At 45.1% G+C, this 20338-nt stretch overlaps 1 protein-coding gene across 1 annotated transcript; it reads left to right on the top strand.

The window, feature by feature from the left end:
- The first annotated feature begins 424 nt into the window (after positions 1–424).
- On the top strand, positions 425–19566 carry PDIA6 (protein disulfide isomerase family A member 6). Its single transcript, XM_077310712.1, has 13 exons — positions 425–633; positions 2108–2249; positions 4874–4931; positions 6422–6548; positions 7563–7669; positions 10099–10235; positions 11121–11235; positions 12390–12530; positions 15229–15313; positions 15414–15486; positions 16185–16343; positions 17470–17566; positions 19090–19566. Exons 1-13 carry the CDS (start codon positions 600–602, stop codon positions 19156–19158), a joined length of 1344 nt encoding a protein of 447 aa, XP_077166827.1. The 5' UTR covers positions 425–599; the 3' UTR covers positions 19159–19566.
- Positions 19567–20338: the final 772 nt, after the last annotated feature.

The raw sequence follows: 20338 nt of genomic DNA, 5'->3' as shown, positions 1-20338 counted from the left end.
TAAACCTGCAATAAAGGAAGAACTCCTGAAATTCATTGGGGTGGGGAAGTGCCCTATGAAGCGGCGGCTGCACAGAATTCGCTGCCCTTTTCTCGCCTCTCAGGCAGCGGTGGCCAAACTGTAGTTCTCCAGACGTCCACGGACTACCATTCCCATGAGCCCCTGCCAGCAGGGGCTCATGGGAATGGTAGTCCGCGGACATCTGGAGAGCTACAGCTTGGCCACCGCTGCCCTGTGGGCAGCCACTCACCGGTCGCAACGTCACGCAGCGCCCGGGAAGCGGATTCCCCGACTCCGGATCTCTTCCCGGTCCCGCCCCTGACTTTTCGAAGCGGCTCTTTCTTTCGCCCGGGCGCCGCTGACTCCTCCCTTCCGAAGCCTCTTACACCCCGGTATGATCCGTCGGCTTCTCATTGGCTATGCAAAGGAGAGAAGGTTGGGAGCGCCAATGAGCGGCGGCCACGGCTGGGATCGCTGCAACATTTGGAGCCGTGCGGGGAAGGGGGAGCGGGCAGCGGTGTGTGGGGCGAAGCGAAGGAGGCAGGCAGGCGCGGCGTCGCTGGGAAGGGAGGTCTGTCTGTCGGTCGGTGGTCGCAGCCATGGGCCCGTTTGCGGGAAGGCGCCTTTTGCTGGGTAATGGGCCAGGGCTTGCGGCGGGGGTGGGAAATGGGTGGGCGCTATTGCAGGGCTATGGGGGAGCCAGGGAGGAAGGGAGGGCATGAGCTCTATTGTCCCGTTGGCAAGGGGTGGGCTGCGTCGTGGGGAAGGACGGCCGCATGGGTTGTACGATCCCCGCGTCGGAAATAGAAAGTCTCGATTCGAAACTTGCCCGTGGGGAGGTGGGAGATGCGCTTTCTTTTTCTTTTTTCATTTTTTTCTGGAGTAGCTGATGTCGCCAGGTATTGCAACGTGACCCTCCGATGTGGATCTGGCTGTTTGTAATGGGTGTTGCTCCAGGCATTTTTTAAAAATCACAGTAAAAATATTACTACTCCCCTGGAAAGTAAACAAACAAAAAAAAAGGGAACAGTTTAATCAAAAAAGGATTTTTCTGGAAAAGCTGAGACCCTTAGTGATACAGTGTGGGGTGCATCATTCAAGTCCATCAAAAGTGTGAAGGGAGGGAAGGTTTCGTGATGCTTAAGGCCTCTCTCTCTCTCTCCTAGGGTCTGTCTACTCCTAGCCCCCTGCCAGGCAGCCCCAGAAGGTGTGGAGTCTGAAGCTTGCCCAGGGTGGTGATTCTGTATAGGCATGCTGCAAGGCTAGGGGCAAGTTTCTAAATAGGCTCTTAAGGTTTTTGTAGTGTGGAGATCCTTTTTTTCTTTTTTTTTAAGAAGCATAAACTGGTTTTTGTGCTGTCCTAAGTTGATGCAGGCAATATTCTAAAGACTTCCCTGCACATGTATATTACAAGCCTTTATTATTTTAATTAGTTACTGCAAACGTTCACATTTTAATATTAAAACCTGTCTGGAGAGGGAGACAATCTCAGCTATTTGTATAGGCATGGGGTGCATGTAGGTGTATACTCTTGAATCTGTGCCAATATTAAAAATGAAGCTTTCAAATCAGCATCAATCTAATAAGCAGGGATGGTATTTGAAACATTTGCACACCACATGCATTCTGAGCACCTTCCAGATGTACTGGTTGCACCATCAACATGCTTGTGCATTCTTGGTTTGGGTTGAACACAGTCTCTGTATCTGAAACCCTGGCCCAGGGTTAATTCTGGAATGATTTCAGCAGTTAGCAGTACAGTCTTAATTCAGAATCCCTTAACTAAGCGTATAGATTTTAATGGGCTTCAGACACTGACAGGCATAAGGATGGAACTTTCTATGCCAGAGGTCAGATTCATTAACTTAGTATCCCATTTAGTTTGGGGGAACCTTTTTCCTCTTTCCGCTTCTCCTCTCTTTTTAATATGCAACCTTTCAATCGTATCTTTGAATTGTGTGTTTTAAGTTTTTTTTATGTTTGCCACTTTGTGGACCTTGATGGGGTGGAAAGGCATTGTAAAAATGTTATAAATAAATGTAGTGAAGCCCTTTGTCTTCTTGGAAGAGTCCGTGGCTCTGAATTTGTCCTCTCTTTCTGATTCTAGGAACAGTAAGCTGCACGTTCTTTCTGGCTGTCAACAGCTTGTATTCCTCCAGCGACGATGTTATAGAGCTGACACCATCAAACTTCAACAAAGAAGTCATTCAGAGTGACAGCTTGTGGCTAGTAGAGTTCTACGCGCCATGGTAAGCTTATGTTATGTTGTTGGGGGGGGTGTTATAATGTATGCAGGTGTATGCTCTGCCTGTAGCTGTTTCGGCTGTTCGGCATTAGCCAGCCTACAGGCAAAGAGTCTACAGGCAAAGTGATTACCAGAACCTTTAGCCTGATCCGGAATTCAACTGGTAGCCACTGCAGTTATTGGAGGATGGGCTGGATGTGGGACCTCCATGGTGTTGCTGTGAGGACCCTGGCCACTGCGTTCTGGATCAGCTGCAGTTTCTGGATTAAGGTTAAGGGCAGGCCTGCGTAGAGCAAGTTGCAGAAGTCCAGTCTAGAGGTGACCATTATATAGATCACTGTGGCTAGGTGTTCCAGGGCCAAGTAGGGCACCAGTAATTTGGCTTGGCAAAGGTGATAGAATGCCAGCTATGCTACTCTTGTGACCTGAGCCTCCATTGAGAGGGAAGCATCCAGGATCATGCCTAAGCTCCTGGCGGAGTGATCCACTGATAGCTGCACCCTGTCCATATTGGTCCATGCTTCCTTGCATGGTCCCTTCCTGCCCAGCCACAGGACCTCTTGTCTTTGAAGGATTCAGCTCCAGATGACTCTGCTTGAGCCACCTCGTCACTTCTTCCAGGCAGCTGCCTAATACTTCTGGGGGAGAGTCAGGGCGGCCATCCATCAGGAGGAAGAGCTGGGTGTCATCTGCCTATTGATGACACCCTATCCCAAACTTCTGTACCATGAGCATGGGGGCACATGAGGATGTTAATTAGGATTGGAGAATGGACAGCTTCTGGTGGGACTCCACATGTAAGCTGGTGGTGGCTCTACCCTCCGTCTGTGGCCCCACAGCCATTGAAGGGCTGTCCCCCGTATTCCAGCGTTGGCAAGGCAGCGAGCTAGAAGCTTATGGTCGACTGTTGAATGCTGCTGAGAGATCTAGTAGTTCCAGCAGTACTGACCAGCCCCAGTCCAGCTGGCGATGGAGGTCATCCGCCAGGGCAACTAGCGCTCTTTCTACCCCATGGCCAGGCTGGAAATCTGACTGAGATGAGTCCAGGACTGAAGCTTCTTCAGTTAGCAACAGTGCTTGGTTGCTGCTGGGAAGGAAGGAGGCAGAGGCAAAGCAACAATGCTCTCTTGGGCATTCTACCTGGCCAGACCCTTGATGTGTCGAGGGCAATACTGCCAACGCTGCCTGGCAGAAGCTCTCCAGGCATCTGTCTTCTCAGAAGCCTTTTCTTGACACTCCCCCTTCTTCAAGGTGCATCGTGTGGCTAAGCAGCTGATCTAGCAGTCAGGCTTTGTTGTTGTTCCTCCCAGGCATTGCAGTCTTATCTGGTATCTTACCCTCTTCTTTCAGGCAGGTCTTTTTTCATCACCTTCAACTTCAAACCTCCTTGGGGCCTGTAGGGATCCTTATGAGGACTGGTGGTGCGAGCTGCACATGCCCAGTTGATCCTCTCAGAAGGGGCGAGAAAGTCTCCCAGGAGGTCAAGAGCGAGGCTTTTACCCACCACCTCTTCCAGCGTGATGTTTTCATTGTGGCGGCTGTCAGAACAAAAAGGATCTGCACTGCAGCTTGCTTGTTGACACACACTTGCTGTACACTCATGCTGGGCTGTTTTGTGGTGGACTTGGGTCCAGGCCCAAATCCAGAGAGGTTCCCAATCCTGTCAAAGCCAGAAGTTGCTATTTCCTTGTTTGTGTTTTCTTGACAAAGGTTATGTACCTTTAAAGAGCCTCTGAGCTTCTGGCCTTCTAGTCATGTGCTGTAGCATAGCTCCAGTGGTCACATTTCTGCTCAGGATGCATCTGCCAAAGAGCAAGAAGGCCTTGTTGGGAGGGGTTGCGATGTGTAGCAGGGTAGTGTGTTGACAGTTCTGATCTCTTGCTGCTTGTCATGCTTATGCCGAACGATACCCAGGCTTGCGTGTGGTTGTTGTTGTTGTTATTATTATTTAATTTTTTTGGCCCGTCACTCCCGGAATGGCTCGTGGCAGGTTACAAATGTCCAATAAAACGCATTAAATTAAAAACGGGCAATAAAACACAACAAAAGCAGCAACAACATGGTGAAATCACATCCTCAACCTCCCCCCACACCCTCCCCTCCCTAATTCCAGGAGAGAAGAAAAAGGGTCAAGATGACACTGACTGCTGCAGGGGGGCCATGCTCATCTTCCTCGCTGTCCCAAGCCTCAAGCATAGACCTGGCAGAAGAGCTCTGTTTTGCAGGCCCTGCTAAACACCGAAAGCTCCCGCAGGGCCCACAGCTCCACTGGGAGCTCATTCCACCAGGTTGGGGCTGGGACCGAAAAGGCCCTGACCCTGGTTGAGGCCAGGCATGCTTCCCTAGGTTAAGAGCAGTGGCCTCTTATCTGGAGAACCAGATTTGATTCCCCGCTCCTCCACATGCAGCCAGCTGGGTTACCTTGAGCCAGTCACAGTTCTCTTACAGTTCTCATGGGGCAGTTCTCTCAGATCTCTCAGCCCCACCTACTTCCCACTGTTGTGGTAGGCCATTGTAAGCTGCTTTGGGGCATCTTTGGGTTGTAAGAAACAGCTCTTCTTCTCTTGTGTGTGAGAGCTCCTGGAAACGGCTGCAGTCTTACTGGGATTCTTTTTCTCCCTCTGAAAGGTGTGGACACTGTCAGAGACTGACGCCCGAGTGGAAAAAAGCTGCCACAGCGCTAAAAGTGAGTTACTTTTCCAGAAGGTGGGGGAGGCTGGTAGTGATCAGATGCCGGGGTGTTGGGAAGGGCTGCGGCTCTTGATTTGTACAAAGAGTTGTCATAAAAGAGCATGAGCGCAGTGAGGCTTACAGCAGAGCAACTCTGCATAGAATTGCACTGCTAGGTAGTCTTGGACAAACGAGCTTTTCTCTTATTGGCTTTGAGTTTAAAGACTCTGAGGCCCTTTGGGACACCTGAGACTGCAAAAGTGCATAGCCCTGGAAGAGGCTGGAGCCATATTGCATGGAAAAAAGAACAGTCTTGTGAGGAGGGGAGGGCAAGGCATTACATATCTGCAGCCAAGCTTTTATTCAAAGCAACACTTTATTTATTTTATTTATTTATTATTAGGTTTATATACTGCCGTTCCTGATTAGGGCTCATGGCGGTTCACACAATAAAAGACTAAAAATACAATAAAACCTTTAGTATCTAGACTGGATTTTATCAGTCTTCCACCCTCTCACATATATTTATGGCCAGTTATCTGCTTAGAGCCAGCTTGGTGTAGCGGTTGAGAGTAGCGGCCTCTAATCTGGAGAGCCGGGTTCGATTTCCTACTCCTCTTCCACATGCCACCAGCTGGATGGCCTTGGGACACTCACAGTCTTGTTAGAGCTGTTCTTGCAGATCAGATCTGTCAGAGCACTCCCAACCCCACCTCCCTCACAAGGTATCTGTTGTAGGGAGAGGAAGGGAAGGCAATTGTAAGCTGCTTTGAAACTCCCTTCAGGCGGTGAAAAGCGGGGAATAAAATCCAACTCTTCTTTGTTTTTTATGAATCTTGCTTTTCTTTCAAGGAATTCTGTGTGGAGCTCTCTGTTCTTTCTCCATTTTATTCCCACTACAAACCTGTAAGCTTGAGACAATGTGAAGAGCCCAAGTTCACTCATTGACCTTCTTGGCAAAAAAGGGATTTGACCCTTGGTTTCCCAGACCCTAGACCAACACCCTGACTGCTGTAGTGCGCTGACTTTTTTTGTGTGTGTGTGCATTCATTCCTGTTGTATTATATTCTGATCGAATTGACTGGATACTAGCTTATTTGGTAATCCACATGTGCCGCATAATAATTGAATTTGAATCGGCCACTGCTAGAAAAACAACCTCTGAACATTGTGCTTTTAATGAATGTGATCACAGCCATGCAGTTCTTGTGGGCTATTATAAGAGATTCCTTTTCAAGCCAGATAAAAACAATGCATATGTGCTTTCTAACAGCCCCCTTCCTGCCGTTTTCTGACTCATTTTAAACAAATACTTTGCGTATTTTTAAAATTAGTTCTCAACACAGCTTATTTTTAGTGCCCAAGCTAAGCAAAGGCAGCCACACTGAAATAACGTGTTGCTGAATTTTTGTTGGCTAAGCCTGTCCTGTTGGGGCCAATTTCAGACCTCTTTTCTTCTCTGACGCATCACCCTAACATAAACTTCTTTCTCTCTCTCTCATACAGGGCGTTGTGAAGGTAGGGGCCGTCGACGCAGACAAACACCAGTCCTTAGGGGGTCAGTATGGTGTGAAAGGATTTCCCACAATCAAGATATTTGGTGCCAACAAGAACAAAGCTGAAGATTACCAAGGTAAATGTTCAGAGTACTTTTCAATTGTCAAATCTTTCATACTTAAGGCACAGACGATTAAATTTTTCTTGGAAGGCGTATCGTTTGGGACCCAAGGCAGACAGCCAATTAGATGAAACACAAAATCAATACTGCCAGCAGAGACATAATACCCATCAAACAGTCTGTACAAATCAGCCTCCAAAACATGATGCTTCTGGAAAAGCTCTTCCATTGAGCTCTGGTTTCTCCCCCTCCCCTCCCTGAAATATTAGTGGGTCAACCATCCTGAACTGCCTCAAAACATCTCGCGGCCTGATCAGTTAGGAAAGAGCTGCTATGAGCTTCTTCGTATGGTACTGTAGTTGCCACAAGACTGGTGGTACCTTATTCAGATGTCATTGTTCTCCTTTTCTCCCCAGTGGGGCCTCAGAGCAGCTTACAACATAATTTCCCTCTCCTCCATTTTATCCTAACAATAACTCCGTGAGGCAGGTTAGGCTGAGAAGCAGTGTGGGTTACGCAGAAGACCTCACGGCAGTGAGGATTTGAATCTGGGTTTTCCAGAACCTGGTCCAACAGACTAACACCACTCTCCGGCATGACGGTGTCCCAATGGATGGTAAAATGGGAAGGTACTGCTGTTTGTAGTTCTTGACTTTGTGTGCTCCCCCCCCCCCCCCAGTTGATAATAGTTTTCATCAGAGTCCTTTGGACAAATGTGGTTTTCCCCAGGCATATCAATACTATGATGAGAGAGGTCCATCGGAGTCGGTCAAACTCAGAATAGCACTGGATCTCCAGGACCACAGGCTGAGCCCTTTCACATCACTTACTGCCTGCTCCTTTTTAACTGTAGAAGCTGGGGGTTGAACCCAGGACCTTCTGCATGCCGTGCAGATGTTCTGCCACTAAGCCATAGCTTAGCCGTTATTGCAGGCACACTTCTAGGCCTTCATGGGAAGGTGTCAGCATCATGGGGCTGTCTTAACGTTGCTGCTCAGCATTTTGACTTGGCTTTCGTTTATGTCTTAGGGGGCAGGACCAGTGAAGCCATTGTTGATGGTGCTCTAAGTGCCCTTCGGTCACTGGTGAAGGATCGCCTGAGTGGCAGAGGAGGTGGATACAGTTCAGGCAAACAGGTACTTCTAGCCGACTACCAGTCATTTCCTTGCGATGAACAGGTTTCATAAATAAGCATGTATTGTAGATAAGGAGTTTTTGTATTGGGGTACTGCAGGTTACTTAGAGTGCTTTCTTTGGGCTGCATGTATTTCCATTTTGAACTTGCAAGTTGCATAGAATTTTAATATGTTATTTACTTGGTGCTTCAAGCTGGAAGGACAATGAAAGGACTATAGTTTGCTGTTTTCAATTATTTAATTAGCGTGCATTGCTAAATTTATTTATTTACTATGTTTATAATACCGCCTTTCCCCAAACGCTCAGGGTGGTTTACATCAAACAGGAACAATACAAATAACTCACTCTGTATTAATACAACAATAACAGTAAACAACATTATGGAATGATAACAGTGGCGGGGACAATAAGTAAGTGTGTACTGATGGCCCAGTGGGATGGGTGAGTCTGCAGAGTCTGGTTGAAGGGGGGAGGCTCGGGGGGGTCTGGTGGGAAGTGGTGGTTTGGGTTGACCTCAGCTAAGTGCCTGGCAGAGGAGCTCCCTTTTGCAGGCCCTGTGGAACGGTTTGAGTTCTGTCAGGGCCCTGATCTCCTCTTATTTTGACTTAAAGTTGTTTTGACTTAAATGGCACTATATGAAGGCATGTGTGCATAGCAAAATAAAGGCAGGAGTTTTAAAAGCTTGTAAGGGGTTCATAGTCTGAGGAAGAGTGCTTGCACTCGAAAGCTCACGCCCTGAATAAATCTTTGTTGGTCTTAAAGGTGCTACTGGACTCTGGTTTTATTGTAAAAACTGCTCCAAGATTCTCTTTTAACACATTGAGAGAACCACTAAGGTTAGGAATAAAACCATGTATTGAAAAATAGAAACTAGTTATTATCAGAGCTCGAAGTGCTTAAAAACCATAAAAGAATATCTTATCTTTTGGGCAGACACAGCATCTCAGTTCAGCCAATGGCCTAAAACATTTCGATCATATTGATCTTCATCATAGGTCAATATACAGATACACAAAGTTATTCAGTTTTTTCCCCCAATTTTCAACAGGGGGGCAAATACTTCCTTAATCTGTTCTAGCTGGTTCTGGTCCTGCAATATATTTGTATTGATTGTTATATGCTAGGCAGAATTCTCAGCCAGCAAATATTTCTGTTCTTCCCCTGGGTCTTGGAAAATCCTGCTCTGTGTTTCTCTGTGAAAAGCTCCGAAATGAGAGGTAGAATTGAGATGTGGAGTCCTTAGAAGAGGACAGGGCTCTGAGCTGCCTAGGTCTTTGTCAGTCTTCTCTTTGTTGCAGCCAATGAACAATAAGAACATAAGAGAAGCCATATTGGATCAGGCCAGTGACCCATCCAGTCCAACACTCTGTGTTACACAGGAGCCAAAACTGAGGTGTCATCAGGAGGTCCACCAGTGGGGCTAGAAGCCTTCCCTCTGTGGGTCCCCAGGCACCAAAAATATAGAGCATCACTGTTGCGGACATGGTGTTCTATACCTCGTGGCTAATAACCATTGATGGACCTCTGCTCCATGTGTTTATCTCATCCCCTCTTGAAGTTGTATGCTTGTAGCTGCCACTGCTTCCTGCATTCATTCACTCCATGTATTAATTTCTTTATGGGTGGACAAGTACTTTCTTTTATCTGTCCTAAACCACCTGCTTATCAGTTTTATTGGTGTCCAGGAGTTCTTGTATTGTGAGAAAGGGAGAAAAGTACTTATTTCTCCACCTTTTCCATCCCATGTATAATGCTGTAAACCTCTGTCATGTCACTCCTCCATCAACATTCTTGTCAGCTAAAGAGCTCTCACCTCTTGGACTTCCATTCTTAAGGAAAGTGTTCCATCCCTGTAATCATTTTAGTTCCTCTCTTGCATTTTTTTCCCAATGCTGTAATAATTTTTTTGACGTGCGGTGACCAGAACTGTACATGGTACTCCAAATGAGTCCACTCATGTCTTGAATAAATCTTTATTGGTCTTAAACAGGGGTAGTCGAACTGCGGCCCTCCAGATGTCCATGGACTACAATTCCCAAGAGCAAATGCTGGCAGGGGGCTCCTGGGAATTGTAGTCCATGGACATCTGGAGGGCCGCAGTTTGACTACCCCTGGTCTTAAAGATGCCACTGGACTCTGATTTTATTTTGTTCTGCTGCTTCAGACCAACACAGCTACCCACCTGAATCTATTAGAACACAATTATTTTGCCTTGCTATTTTCCTTCATTCTTTTGCTGTTTTTAAGTCATCCTCTAACCTTTGATCTGGTGGACGATAACGGACTCCCAGAATTAAGCTTCCTTTTGGGTATGCGATTTCCACCCATAATGTTTTTGTGAGTGAATCTTTATCTTACATTTTCAATCTTACTGGACAGAGGGTTATTCTAACTAAACTGGGGGGGGGGTGTTTGTTTTAAACCACAGAGCAGCCGAGATAGCGGAAGCTCAGACAAAAAAGACGTGATTGACCTGACCGACGACACCTTCGATAAGAACGTGTTGAACAGTGATGACGTCTGGCTGGTGGAGTTCTATGCTCCTTGGTGCGGACATTGTAAAAAGTAAGTGGGGCTTCGAGTTAAACATGTAGTTTTCTTAATACCGGGTGTGCATGGAAACAGATTTGTTCCGAGATAGGAATTTTGAATAAAAGAAATGATTAGCATTGGGTGGATAGGACTTGTAGAATTGGATAAAAACCATCCATTTTGCAGAAGACACAGATTTTGAAGTAAAGAAAAGAGGTACAGTAATGAGAGAGTAAGAGTCTCTTGTGGCGCAGAGTGGTAAGGCAGCAGACATGCAGTCTGAAAGCTCTGCCCATGAGGCTGGGAGTTCGATCCCAGCAGCCGGCTCAAGGTTGATTCAGCCTTCCATCCTTCCGAGGTTGGTAAAATGAGTACCCAACTTGCTGGGGGGTAAACGGTAATGACTGGGGAAGGCACTGGCAAACCACCCCATATTGAGTCTGCCATGAAAACGCTAGAGGGCGTCACCCCAAGGGCCAGACATGACCCGGTGCTTGCACAGGGGATACCTTTACCTTTAATGAGAGAGCAAAAGCACATTTGGGTAAGGAGTTAAGTTTTCATAGCAGCAAAAGCCCTTCCGTAGTATAACATATTGCAGCGTATGAATGGTGAAAACGTTAGGCTCACTTAAACAATACCTGTATGCTTGAAAATTTGCTGTCTACCTTATGTACAGAGGTTGCCATTGCACGCAATTCTTCAGATTATAATTTCTGAGTGAGTAAAAAATTGTGTATTTCAAAAATAAATTTCCCAGTGATGCCCAAAATCTGCAATTGGGGATCGAAAGACGTCTCCCTCCTCCCTCGTTCCCCATCTTTCGGGCATCACACCTCTAACAGGCATAGGCAGGGTTTGTTTGTTTGCCATGCTCAGTATTGCCTGTACTCTGAATTAAGCTACTCTTCCCAACAGCCTAGAGCCAGAATGGGCATCAGCTGCCACAGAAGTGAAAGAGCAAACCAAGGGGAAAGTAAAGCTGGCTGCAGTTGATGCTACAGTGAACCAGGTGTTAGCCAGCCGGTATGGGGTGAGTGACTGCATATTTATGTTACTGATGTTGTATTTTTTTTAAATCCCACCCTTCCTCCAAGAAGCTTGAGCAGTGTATATTGTTCTCTCCTTCTCCATTTTATCTTCACAACAACCCTGTGGGTTAGGCTAGACAGAGAGAGTGGCTGACCCAGCTTCTATGAATCCACAGATATCAGCACTTCCTGCAAAGTTGTGTGGCAGTTTTTATATTTCACCAATTATTGGTGGCTTAAGTTTGTTGATACATTAATGTTCTTTTATTTAGACCTAATTCCCTTCTGAACGTGTACCTTCCACTGAGTTTTCTCTTAGGCATGTGGCTAATTTATATTATAAAATAGGTTGGAATCTGGTAAATGTTGTGGTGGTCTATGACTGTAATAACACAGATTGAAAAATGGCAAAATGAGGATTTGCCCGAAGATTTCCCAAATTCTGTCTGTACTCTAGCCGCTTTGTCACACTGGCTCCCAGAATTCCGTTACAATAAAGTTCTTTCTCTCATTTGGGTTGGGGGCAGTCTGAGAAGTAGTCTGTTTCTAAGGCTAATGAAATGTTGATACTGTCAAATACTTAATATTTAAGACTTTTAAGGACAGACTTTTAGAAGAACAGCTGGGGGGGGGGCTGTACCCTGCTTTTTAACTACCTAGAGTCTCAAAGGTCACCCAGCTGGCTGCCTGTGGGGGAGCGGGGAATCAAACCCAGTTCTCCAGATCAGAGACCCCACTTTTAAACCACTCCACCAAGCTGGCTTTCAATTTACAACTTGACTTGGAGTCTTTACAATCATCACTGGGTGAAAGCATAGACAGTTTGCATTCCACATCCCAAGAATTCCTCAGCACTTTGTCAAGTTCCTTGTTTTGTTTTGAGATTTGATGCTTTTCATTCCTACTCTCTGTTCTGTTTTTCAATCAAGCGCCTACATTTGATTTGGTTATACTATAAAGCAGGGGTAGTCAACCTGTGGTCCTCCAGATGTTCATGGACTACAATTCCCATGAGCCCCTGCCAGCAAATGCGGGGAGCTCATGGGAATTGTAGTCCATGAACATCTGGAGGACCACAGGTTGACTACCCCTGCTATAAAGTGTGTAATTTAGATCCACCCATCTTACTTGGTACCACTCTAAAACCTCATTGCAGATTCGTGGATTCCCTACCATCAAGATCTTCCAGAAAGGAGAGGAGCCTGTTGATTATGATGGTGGACGGACCAGAGCTGATATCATTGCTCGAGCTCTGGACCTGTTTTCAGAGAATGCACCCCCACCTGAACTCCTAGAGGTGAGCTCTTCTCCTTTCTAGCTTGCTTTTGGGCTCTGTATTTTAGTCTCTTTAACTTGGAAACACAGACATGCCATTTATATGTTTTATAACAGAAGAAGGCTTAGGACAGAATCCAATTAATTTAAGTGCTGGAAACTGTTGTCTATATACATTTTACGTGCTTTCAAGCAGCTGTCAGAATTGGACAGCAATCCCCCATATGGGAAGAGTAGTTTAATGCCCCTTGTTGGTCATCTTTCCGATTCCTTTTCCAGCTCCTTTCTGCTTTTCCTCCTCTCCCTGTTTGTTCCTTTCTCTTGCAGCCTGTCATATTCCTTCTCCTTTCTCTTTGTTTTGGGTTCTTCTGTCCTGAGTTCCGGAGGGCATGTCAGGGTGTTCTTTTAAGGCAGCCACTGGGTGATGTGTGGTCTGCCAGGCAGCTTCAGCTGCCTCTTCATCTCCTCCATATCCCCCATTGCTCGATAGTGGATAGGTTTTAATGGGGATAGAGTCCTAAAACTTTTTATATTTCAAAAGTATCTTTCTTATTTTTATCAGGTGTATTTTATATATATTGAAGGATTGGTAAGGAAGGGAAGAAGTTACTGGAGAGGGGAACACTTGGCCTGCCTACTGGAAGCTCAGTCATAAAGCAGTGTGTTTTTGTTTTGGACAAGTCCTCGGCCTTTTATTTTGGGTAATTTATTATGGGACTTTTAAACATGTTTTAAAACATGTTGGAGATGAACTTTTATCTTGTAGGGGTAGATTGTTTAGATTTGAAACCCTGCTCTTGTTGTTAAGGGAACAGAGTAGATAGTTGGAACAGCCGTGCTTGGTGTTGGCCTGCAGTATTTTTTTTTTCACGTCCCAGTTCTGCAAATGGCCTAGAAGTGCTGGCTGGTGAAACCTTGTCTTGCTCTAGACCAGTGGTGCCCAACCTTTTTATCACCGGGGACCACTCAACGCTTGACAATTTTACTGAGGCCTGGGGGAGGGGGGGTAGTTTACTCCTCTACTCTCAACCACTGCCCTAACGCTCTCTGGTCGCTATGGTAATGTTTAAACATCCCTTCAAAATAAGATACAGACATGCCACAACAATGAACATAAGGAACGTTTTATTTTCATGGAAATTTTAACTCATGACAATGACAAATCAATGGGAACCCTGAGCTTGTTTCTCTGCAACGAGATAGTCCCATCTGGGAGTGATGGAAGACAATGATACCTGAAGTGTGTTGTGAAGGGCCTGGGGGGGGGGGGGGAGGCATCCTTCGCGGCCCACCTCCAATTAGTTGACGGACCACGTGTGGTCCGCGGCCCACAGGTTTGGGATCGCTACTCTAGATAACCAACTCTAAATCATAAGTTCTTGTAGAAATAGGGAGTGGGAGGGGCAGGGGAATACAGAAGGACAAAGTCAGACGAGTCTTTGAAAGCTAAGAATGCAAAACCATTGATGACTTTCTTTCTCCAAAGGACCATGTAAGTGGTTTGCTCTACCTTTTATTCACCAAATAGATACAAAGCTTTAGAAACAGAACAAGACTCGTTAGCTCAACCTCAGCTAGCTAACTACATCCAGGATTCTTGCAACTCTCCTAAATTGTTCTTTGAAGAAAAGGAAGCAGCACAGCCAGGAAACAATGAGGAGTGTAATCTGGATTCAGACTGTTTAGTAGCTTATCTATTAAAGTTTGTTGGAGATCATTGTGGACTTCTTGGCTCTCTTTTATCCCCGGGTGGGGAATGTTCATAGGTGGTTGGGAGCGGGGGGGGAGCTTCCAGCACTGTGTTCTGTCTCTCACAAGTGGACTCATTGTGTGCTGGTGCCCATGCAGTTGTCCCTTGAAAATACTTGGGATGGAGTGGAAAAAGCCAGGAGCCAGCTTGGAGCCCTGCAACCCAGGAAAGTGGGACAATAAAAGGGGGGGAGGGTGTTCATGCTTTTTCGGGTCTCTGTTCATCATCTGTAAATAAAGGAAGGCGATATTTTGTTTTAAACAAAATAGATCTCACCTGTCCTTTGTAGAATGATCCCTTGTACAGACTTTACACAACCTCATAGCTTATTCATGATAAAGTAAGTGGAAGAGACAATTGCGGTGTTTTTAGATTGCTGGAACCCTTTCGTGGACTTTCCGCATGATGTGGACAAAAATGAAACAATGGTTTGTGGCTTTGACGACTAAGGGGGGATATGAAAATATAGGGGGGAAGTGATCTTTGATTTTTTTTTTTTTACGTATTAGCATAGTGCAATACATAACAATTGGGTTTATTATAATGATAGCTAAAATTGGAAGCCTGTTCTCTCTTCCCTTTTCATACTTTTTAATTATAATCTTCTTGATTGTGGTGTATCTTAAAAAACCTTTGAATAAAGATTCATGGTGAAATCAATAATGGTGTGCTCGCCACCACTGTACTCATTTCCCCCCCCCAAAAAAAATAAAACTGCCTGCAGTCCTGCCAAGGTCCCTTAGTGTTGCAGTGGTGAGCAAAGGCCCTCAGTGGAGCAGATAAGCCAATGGAGCTTGGATGGCTATGAACGTAAAGTCAGAGCAGGACAAGCCCATAGCGTTGGGAGCAGAGTAAGGGAAGCAACTGGAGGCAGGGAGGAGTTTGAAACTAGCCAATGTTGCAGGGCTGTTCCTTTGCCCATCGTGAGTCCTGTTGCTGGGAGTAAGGTATGTGCTTCTTTCTTTTTCAGATTATTAATGAGGATGTCTTGAAACAAACATGCGATGCTCACCAGCTTTGCATCATTTCTGTTTTGCCTCATATTCTAGATACAGGTAAGCCAACATAAAAGCATTTGCCCCTCTTGCTTTTCTACTTAGTATGAAACATATCCCCTCATTTCGTGATTCTTCTCCCCCCCCCCTCCAAAATCAGGAGCCGCAGGTAGAAACTCCTACTTGGAAGTCATGTTGAAGATGGCAGACAAATACAAAAAGAAAATGTGGGGGTAAGTACCGGATATTTTGTCTTTCTTTAGAGGTGGGGCCCCTTCCTGTGTCTGCGTTTTCCGGGGTAGGACATCTTCATTATGCCAAGGACTTGTGTAGGCTAGAAAAACTGAGTACAGCTAAGTGTTAGCTTGGATCAGGCTTTCATGAAACCCTGGGGTTTCTTGAGGACCCTGGAAGGCTTTCCCAAATGGGTGGGAGTTATGAAGAAGAAGAGTTGGTTCTTATATGGCGCTTTTCTCTACCCAAAGGAGTCGAACCTGGCTTGCCAGATTAGAAGTCCTCACTCCTAACCACTACACCAAGGTTCTTAAACCTTTATTGGGTGATAGAACCATGTATGGTCAATGTCAACCCTCCTTGCCCCTTCCCAAGATGGCCAATGATGGGCCTGGAGGGGATGGGAAGGGGAGGGACCCCAGGTGGGCCTGTACTCAGCTATGCTTCCCAGCCATATTCTCCACAATTTCACCACTTCTGGGCTTTCTAAAATCCGGAAGAACGTTTCTCAATGGTAAAAAAAATGAGAGAGGCCGGCTTGGATCTGGGCTTGGGCTACTACCACTATTGTCCTGCTTTTGTGTCACACCTCAGTGGCACTGATGCGAGTCCTCAGGTTCAGCTTCACTGCATCCGTCAAGTTTCATGTCTGTTCCTTCAGTGCCAATAAGCATGGTTCTGTTTCCTTCCTTCCAAGGTGGTTGTGGAGTGAAGCAGGAGCACAGCCTGACCTCGAAAACTCCTTGGGAATTGGAGGATTCGGCTATCCAGCCATGGCAGCGGTTAATGCTCGGAAAATGAAGTTCGCACTCCTGAAAGGCTCATTCAGTGAGCAAGGGATTAATGAATTCCTAAGGTATAAAAACCTATAAGCACTTACAGGTACTCAAATATCATACTTAAAGGTAAAGGTATCCCCTGTGCAAGCACCGAGTCATGTCTGACCCTTGGGGTGACGCCCTCCAGCATTTTCATGGCAGACTCAATACGGGGTGGTTTGCCATTCCATTCCCCAGTCATTACGGTTTTACCCCCCAGCAAGCTGGGTACTCATTTTACCCACCTCGGAAGGCTAAGTCAAGCCGGCTGTTGGGATTGAACTCCCAGCCTCATGGGCAGAGCTTTCAGACTGCATGTCTGCTGCCTTACCGCTCTGCGCCACAAGAGGCTCTATATAATACTTAGGAGGTACAAATATTCTTGAAAAGGGGGAAACAATAATGTAATAATGGCAGAGGTGATGCTTTAATATAACAATTTAAATTAGTGAAATGTAATAGAGATGGGTGATGGCTTTCTAGATGAGAAAATATTTTATTTGGGGGGGGGAGTCTATACAGGGATTTAAAGATTGAAAACGTATGGGTTTCTTTTGTTACTTCTAAGCCAATAGCTGCTTCAGAGTAACTCCAATGGTTACTGGTAATAAAATTTGAGACTTACTCCAGCTTGAGCAAGTTTTATTGTTACATTATGTAAAAAAATGTGTAAATAGTTCTATCTGTTCTTTCTATGAGCAATGGTTTACCAGAGTGTTTGGAATCCAGAAATACAGCATATATTTAGCGTTTTATTTCACAGTAGATTTGTTCACAACTCATTACTATTAACACATGGATCTGTTTGTTTTCGGATACCTTCACTTTCTCAGTTACTCCCTTTTTGTCTCGGTAAGGAACAAGCCTTACTTCCAGTTTCTGAATTCTGTGCTTGTGGTTGTTTCATTCTTTGACTTTAAGTCAGGCATTTTCTTAAGTCAGGCATTTAACCCTTTTTTCTCCTAGCTGAGTATATTTAACTCTTAACAGGAAACAAAATCTGCAGTGTCCATTGCCCAGCAAAAGCACCTGAACTTGAGTCTGGAAAACTTTACAGTCTTACGTGTCAACTGAGCAGTTTCTGAACAAAAAGTAGGCTTCTATATGACTGCGGTGTGTGTTTGAGATGACAACGATAAAATTCTAATTCCTTCCTTCCTTTAGGGAGCTGTCTTTTGGGCGTGGGTCCACAGCGCCGGTAGCGGTGGGGGGGTTCACAAAGATTAACACCGTAGAGCCATGGGATGGGAAAGATGGTGAGGTAAGAACTCTTTAATCTCTGAATGCATCATGTTTTCACTTTTTTCTCTAGCAATTCAGATGTAGTCTTGTGGCATGGGATGAATTTTCAAGAGTCATGTTTCCAGACTGACAGTTCCCTTCAGATTAGTTTGCTAACTTGCAAAGGCATCTTCTTATCTTGTAATGTTGCCCTATGCCCCCCGCAGGGCTTTATGCTCTGCAGGTACCAATTTATTAGTCATTCCTGGCCCCCCGGGAATCTTGCCTGGCCTCGACAAAGGCCCTGGGCCTCTTCAGTCCTGGCCCCAGGCTGGTGAAATGCTCCCAGAAGAGCTAAGGACCCTGCAGGAACTTTTGGCATTCCGCGGGGTCTGTAAGATGGAGCTCTTCTACCAGGTCTATGGTTGAGGCTAGGGCATGGAAGATTGGAGGGGCCTCCCTGGAAGATACTTCCACCTTAAGCATAGAACATTGTAATGGTGGTTGTCGGCATGTGCAGTCCCTCTGGCACCCTGAAGGCAGTCATATAGGGAGGGTCGATAGTTTTTACCACAAAGCTTGATTTAATATTAATTGGATTTTAAAAAAAGGTATTGTTTTTATGCAGGGTTTTTATTATGTAACCCATCATGAGACTGCTTTGCCATGAATGGTGGGAAATAAATCTAATAAATAATAAAATCCATTTTTCCCTCTTCTTGGTGATTTCATTGAAAACTCAGTTCTAGCACTTTTTGTCATGTCTTACTTTATTTTTTGCCACCTCGTAACACCTGATCTCTGCTCAAAGCTACGCTGAATGTTTTTAAAGCTGTGATTCTGTTTTTCTGTTTTACTGTCATAGTTGATACCCTTTTCCTGTTATATGTCGGTGTCTTCCTTCTCATTACTTTCCCTCGATGACAACTCTGGGTTTCACTCCTAACTTTGGGTTGCTTGTTAGAAGGTAGAGCTGGAGGCCTCTCTCAGCTTCTTGTTGTTTTTTCCCCCCTCCTAATTGGGGGGAGGCATTTCCATTACGCTGATGGAAAATTTAGTCTGCATCTGGCTCCCAGAGCAAGTGTTTTATAAAGAAGCTGCTGTTTTACCAGGGCTTTGAGCAAATGCAGCAACATTAATTTTTGAAGCTGCTAGAGAGAATTGCCTCCAGCTAGCTGGAATAAGTTTCTTTACACATGCTGTTCAGCACAAGCAAAAATCCTCTAGCTGGAATTGCTTTCTTAAAACCCTAACTTAAGAGCAAAATGCATTTCCTAGAGCAGTAAGCTGCAGTTCTGGATGAAGCGGTGGTTTCCCAAAATCTCCCACCAGTGTAAAAGTTCTCATCAGTAATTCGCCATGCCTAATGGTTTCATTGCAACCGTTTGGCCTTCCTTTCAAAATCGACTTCCCGGCTGCAGTGCCATCCTCAGACATGATGTCCTCTGTGTGAACTTCTGAGTGCTTCCTGTTGTGATTCAAGAAATAGGTTTTTTCTGAAGTGCAAGAACTCACTGGATTTGTCATCTAAATGAACCCATATTTTGCTTTCTTGTCTCCTAGCTACCGGCTGAAGAGTATATTGATCTCAGTGATGTCGATCTCGATGACTGGGACAAGGATGAATTGTGAGAGGCTGAAGACGTGTTTAGTTTCTTGAGAGACTTGGGGTCGTGGTTTGGCATCCCGTGGATATAGCCAGCAGCCTTTTTGCTGAAGGAGGTCCCTCCGTCAGTTGTCAGAAACATTGTAAAAGTGAACTGGGTTCCTCTCAAGAAAACCATCTGAAAATTCTATGAATTTTTCTTTCTTTTTTTTTGTATCCGGTAAAATTGATTGTATCTTGCACAACAGATCTTGAAGACAACTCTGATCTTTCATTGAAATTCTCTCCTTTTTGGCCTTTGTCCATCTGGTATGTACTGTTTGACCGTGACCTGAGGTTTTTATTGTAACTGGTTTTAAAATGTGACCTTTCCTCCCCTCCAAACGGCAGTTGCTCTAGCCTTGATTTCAATGAAAGAATTAAAAAAAAATATTTTTGACACATGGTGTTGGGTGTTGCGCAGAGCTACATGTTTGGACTTAAAGATTGTGTGTCAGTTCCATTCATACAGTAAAAATTTCAGGGTTCTGTCTCAGTTTACCTGGAGACAATACAGGAAAAGGAGGGGATTTATTGCTTTAACTTCCACTTATCTTTCAAAACACTACGACGGAAAATCCATTTTAGTGGATTTTCAAGGATTAAATTTCTTCTACCTTTCCTTCCTTCCCATTTTCTGCACAGCTTTGAGCCTTAACTAACCTAGATGGATGAACTTCATCTCATGATCTTGGTCTCTTCTATTTGAGCCACTAGAAAGGAATCTTATTAGAGTGGACATATTCAATTGAGATCCTGCAGATTGTTTTGTGGCTCTGGCTGAATTGCTTCCAGGTAAAATGTAGACACCATGATTTAGGTGCCTTACAGACAGTGTTGTCTTGCTTTCTTCATCCAACAATCTGGAGTCAGTATTAAAATTATTGCACCCTGCCATCAGAAGCACACAACTTCGGAAAGCAGAGCTATGACCAGCCTATCTTGTCTGATGACTCAGTCCACTTCCACCCATTGGGCTTTGCCTTTCGTGTTTTTGAAGCTACCCTTTGAGGAAATTTTAACTGTTAAGGACATGACATTGCTTCTGTTACATACTGTGAGGATGTTTGTGCGTTTCTTCTGAACTGAGGAGATGGTCAGTTTTGTGCACTACTTCTTTATTCTTTTACAATGAATACTAGTCAGTAACCTTTTATTGGCATAATA

This window comes from Paroedura picta, chromosome 1 (genome assembly GCF_049243985.1).
Source record: "Paroedura picta isolate Pp20150507F chromosome 1, Ppicta_v3.0, whole genome shotgun sequence".
Classification (NCBI taxonomy): Eukaryota; Metazoa; Chordata; class Lepidosauria; order Squamata; family Gekkonidae; genus Paroedura; species Paroedura picta.
Note: the sequence above shows the minus strand (reverse complement) of the source record. Positions and strands in the feature narration are given on the sequence as shown.